General features: G+C 42.3%; 1 protein-coding gene across 1 annotated transcript in view; it reads left to right on the forward strand.

Annotated features, from left to right (window-relative positions):
* STRADB (STE20 related adaptor beta) overlaps positions 1-5,198 on the forward strand; it is a 21,249-nt gene that overhangs the window by 13,223 nt on the left and 2,828 nt on the right. Inside the window, exons 8-12 of the mRNA XM_045296638.1 lie at positions 750-858; positions 2,966-3,089; positions 4,246-4,417; positions 4,742-4,925; positions 5,058-5,080. Of these exons, the coding sequence (XP_045152573.1) occupies positions 750-858; positions 2,966-3,089; positions 4,246-4,417; positions 4,742-4,925; positions 5,058-5,080 (612 nt within the window). The remainder of the gene's footprint in view (positions 1-749; positions 859-2,965; positions 3,090-4,245; positions 4,418-4,741; positions 4,926-5,057; positions 5,081-5,198) is intronic.

Consider the following 5,198-nt stretch of genomic DNA (forward strand, 5'->3'; position numbering starts at 1 on the left):
AGACCTAGAGGGGTACAGACCTAGAGGGGTACAGAACTAGAGGTGTATAGACCTAGAGGGGTATAGACCTAGAGGGGTATAGAACTAGAGGGGTATAGACCTAGAGGGGTATAGAACTAGAGGGGTATAGGACTAGAGGTGTATAGACCTAGAGGGGTATAGAACTAGAGGTGTATAGACCTAGAGGGGTATAGAACTAGAGGTGTATAGACCTAGAGGGGTATAGACCTAGAGGGGTATAGAACTAGAGGTATATAGAACTAGGTAGAGGACATGTCAAGAAACAATAACTTCAGTTTGATATTTTCGTTTAATAAAGGTTTCTATGACTTTGTAGAAATACCTTTTGACTTACCCGTGTAGGTACATGGATATAAGTACAGGAAAAGCTGTATGAGAATGTTGACAGTGGTTTTTCTTTAAGGCTCATTTTTGTCAGGAAGGACTTTCGCCTTTGTATTTTCAGATTTGCTTATAGTCAGAACATAGTATTTAAGAATGTGGCCTTTGGGATTAAACCAACGCCCGTAGCCTGTGTCCACTTGCCAGCTCCATGCTCATACTCACAGACATGCTTTCCGACTTACTTGAAGTTCCCACTTGGGTAACTTGGGAATAACATGGCACGTGAGGTTTAAAGAGAGAAAAACACTGACCCCCAAGGGGCACTCACTGCCACTACTGCTGTCACAGCACAAAGGGGTAAAAGGTTGGTTTTAAATGCCTGGTCTCTTCTGTGTCTCTCCTAGAAATCAGTGGCTCTATCCCACTTCCAGCGGCACCCCAATATCACAACGTACTGGACAGTTTTCACTGTTGGCAGCTGGCTTTGGGTGATATCTCCATTTAAGGCTTATGGTAAGAAAGCTGGTTTTAAGATAAATTGGCTCGTTATTTAGCCTGGATGCTATGATTTATAAGGTTGAGTGAGCTCCTTAAGTTTGTGGTTTATTACTTAAAATTTATAAATGGCCAATTCTAGATTTCCTAGCACATTTCTATTTCTGTATTATGTTGGATGTTTAGTCTTCACACAGAAGTAGAATATGTCTGACATCAGGGGAACCACCACAGCCTCAGCACGCATTTGGTGCATTTGCACAAGCTGGCTGCTCCCCTCGCTGGCCCTCCTCTCTTTCTCTCTCTCTCAGTGGACAGCAGTAGCCTGTCCCTCCTGTGCACACCTCCCTGACTGGTTTCCACTGCATTGTAAGCACCTGTGCTGCTCTCACTGGACTTGTCTGTATCTTTCCTGTTGGTGTCACCAAGTGCACACAGTACCTAGCACAGTCATGTTCAATAAATGTGTTGATTGAATAAATACATACATTTTGGAGCTTTGATTTTTAAGACAGGTTTCGTGAATTGACCCTGAATTAACAAACAGACAGCACATACATATTCACACACTTTGTGTTTTTTAAAGTAATGTTAAAAAATGACTAGTTCTTTTTACTAATCTGTAGGGCATCATTAGATCAAAACATTTTAAAGATTTCTGAAGGAAAATTACCTCTACATAGGAAAATAATTAGACTCGAAAGTAGAACACTGTGTGTGTGTGAGTGGTGGTGGGTGTTGTAATGAAAATCTAAGCTCTACTATGATAGTGGGACAGGAGGAGAATCAAGGGAAATAGAGGAAAGAGCTGGGAGGCAAAGGGCATTTATGGAGGTCTAGATAAAGACATGTACATATGCAAATATATTTATATGAGGATGGGGAAATAGATCTATGAACCTACATTTATAGGTTTAGTATTAAGGTAGCAGAAGGACATTGGGCCTCCACTCAAGTACTCCCTCAACACAAGAATACTTTCTTCTAGTAAATTGGCATTCTATGATGCTCACCTTCCCGACACAACCGCTGAAGACAAAGCGGGTGAATAAGCAAATGTGGTGAAGAAAGCCGATGGTGCCCGGCTATCAAAAGATATAGCGTCTGGGGTCTTAAAAGCTTGAAGGTAAACAAGCGGCCATCTAGCTCAGAAGCAACAAAGCCCACATGGAACAACATATCAACCTGTGTGATCATGAGGTGTCGAACGGATCACTGAAGACAAATGGGTGCATAAGCAAATGTGGCGAAGAAAGCTGATGGTGCCCGGCTATCAAAAAATATAGCGTCTGGGGTCTTAAAAGCTTGAAGGTAAACAAGCGGCCATCTAGCTCAGAAGCAACAAAGCCCACATGGAAAAACAAAACCAGCCTATGAAACCACAAGGTGTCAAAGGGATCAGGTATAAGGCATCATCAGAACAAAAAATCTTACCATAGTGAATGATGGGGGGAGTGTGGAGTGGAAATCCAAAGCCCATTAGTAGGCCACTGGAGATCCCCTTGCAAAGGGGTCTCAGGGAGGAGATGAGCCAGTCAGGGTGCGATGTAACAACGATGAGAAATACAACTTTCCTCTAATTCCTAATTGTTTCCTCCCCGCTCCCACTACCATGACTCGAATTCGACCTTGCAAGTCTGGCTAGACCAGAGGATGTACACTGGTACAGGTGGGAGCTGAAAATACAGGGGATCCAGGACGGATGAGCCCTATAGGACCAGTGGTGTGAGTGGCAAAACAGGGAGGGTAAAGGGAGAGTGGGTAGGAAAGAGGGAACCGATTACAAGGAACTATATGTGACCTCCTCCCTGGGGGACAAACAACCAAAAAGTGGGTGAAGGGAGACGTCGGACAGGGCAAGATATGACAAAATACCCATTTATAAACTATCAAGGGCACATGGGGGAGGGAGGGGAAAAATGAGGCCCTAATGTCGGGGGTTTAAGTGGAGAGAAAATGTTTTGAGAATGATGTACAAATGCGCTTTACACAATTGATGTGTGTATGGATTGCGATAACAGTTGTATGAGCCCCTAATAAAATGTTTTTTAAAAAATCTAAGCTCTAGTTATAAGCAAGATTACTTTCAAAGTTCATCTAAAGACTTAAAGACTTTTTTTTTCAGGTTCAGCAAGTCAGCTCTTGAGGACTTACTTTCCTGAAGGAATGAGTGAAACTTTAATAAGAAACATTCTCTTTGGTGCAGTGAGGGGGCTGAACTATCTGCACCAAAATGGCTATCTTCACAGGTATTTACTTATTTGTATTTTACAAAATGCAGTCTCCTAGGGAATCTGTAGGAAGGCACAGTTTAGTGTGAAGAGAAGAAACAGCAGATGAATAAGGGAAGGCGGAGGGAGGAAGAGATTGGCAGGTGAAGTGGTTGCTGGCATTTTATGTTCACCAGGAAAACACAGGGCTCCTCCTCCGCGCTAAGTGCTGTGCTCGCTGTTGGGTGGAGTGCCCGCCTTCAGGGAGCACCCAAAGTCGAGGGAGGGTGTGGAATCCTGTCTGGGAGACAGCTGCAGGGAATGGGATCCTACTTAAGAGTGTTTGTTTTTGTTTTGTTTTTTCAGTAAATGAAGAGCTGCTTTATCTGCAGTTCAGGTTTATATCATATTTGTTTGTACAAGTTGCAATTAAACTTTCGATACCTCAAATCTTGTGTTGCACCTTGACATTATCTAAATACCAATGGTCTTGTTACCAAATCGTAGGTGGAGAATGTTCATAGGAGGGCTTTTCTAAGAAAACTTGTGTTGCCTGATTGGGTTACTTTAAAATAAGCTTGCTTTCTTATTGTTTGTCTCAAGCACCTTAAAGCTTGGTCTTACTGTTTTTGTTTTGAGATACAGTATTGTAGTTAACTGAGGTTTTTCTGACAGGCTGTTTTAATTCATTGAGGTTTTATTGTATTTTCCTGGGCTGTTGACTACCACACCCTTTTAGTGTCCAAAGTCTGTTTTAGATGAACTAAAGCTATTTGATCACTTATTCGACACAAGAAATTTTCATATAAGACATTCCTTTCCAAATGATTCTATATAAAGAGGCTATCTTTTATTAGACAACAGTGCATTTACTTTACATTATTTATCTTAAGTACATTTTTTAGACTTCACCTCAGCTACTTTGTAACAACTTCCTAAAATAATATAATAATTGGTTGTGTTCCTTGTTTGAAAACATATTGTTAATTCCAAACAGGTAGGTATATTTTTCCTTGTTTAGTTATATCTTGAAGCGCTGAAGGAATTTCTTAATCCCTTGGGTGTTTCAGGGAGCTGCCATTTTATAAAGAGCATTTCATATCTGAGCGTATACCTGGCTTTGTCTTGACTGGATTTTTATTCTTTCACTATTGGCCAATTTCCTAGTATTTAGGATTGTTTCTTTTTGTTCTAGGAGTATTAAAGCCAGCCATATCCTCATTTCTGGTGATGGCCTAGTGACCCTCTCTGGCCTGTCCCATCTGCATAGTCTGGTTAAGCACGGACAGAGGCATAGGGCTGTGTATGATTTCCCACAGTTCAGCACTTCAGTGCAGCCGTGGCTGAGTCCAGAACTACTGAGACAGGTCAGATGTGGCCGTTCCATTGGGGTGTCTGTGCGTCTCAAGTGTCTTCTCAGTTTGACTAAAGGACAGTCATGCCTTTAAATTTAGATCGGTGAATGACATACTGTGAGATGTTTTTCTCCTGTCAAAAGTCTCATTTATAGTAGGACTTAAATATATATGCACCATATATGAGGTATATCTTGATTTGTTGCTTCCGGGATTCCCCACTCCCCTCCCCCCTCCACTGTTGTTCACCATCATTTATCAAAAGAGCACATGTTTAGAAGTGTGTAATTCACTCTTTACATTAAAGGACTTCGCATTAATTGTGCTTCTCTACAGGATTTGCATGGCTATAATGTGAAGTCAGATATTTACAGTGTTGGGATTACGGCCTGTGAATTAGCCAGCGGGCAGGTGCCTTTCCAGGACATACACAGGACTCAGGTAAATGCTCTGGTTTTCTTTCCTAGGACGGTTGTAACAAAATACCCTAACTCTGGGTGGCTCCTAAGGCTAGAAATTGGTTAGCCTCACAGTTCGGGAGGCAAGAGTGGGAGAGTCTGAGATCAGGTTGTTATGACGGTTCATGTTGCTTCTTTCCGAGGCTTTGGTGGGGAAGCTTCATGCCTCTCTCCTAGCTTCTGGTAACTCCAAGCATTCCGTGGCTTGCAGCTGGAGGTCACACGGCATCCTCCCTCCCGTGTCTGTCTTTCTGTGTCCGTTCTTCTCTTTCATAAGGACAGCACTGAGATTAGATTAGGGTCCACCCTACTTCAGTATCACCTCCTGTATCACT

Source organism: Echinops telfairi, unplaced genomic scaffold, assembly GCF_000313985.2.
Source record: "Echinops telfairi isolate 266 unplaced genomic scaffold, ASM31398v2 ScPeMD7_3;HRSCAF=10, whole genome shotgun sequence".
NCBI classification, from domain to species: Eukaryota; Metazoa; Chordata; class Mammalia; order Afrosoricida; family Tenrecidae; genus Echinops; species Echinops telfairi.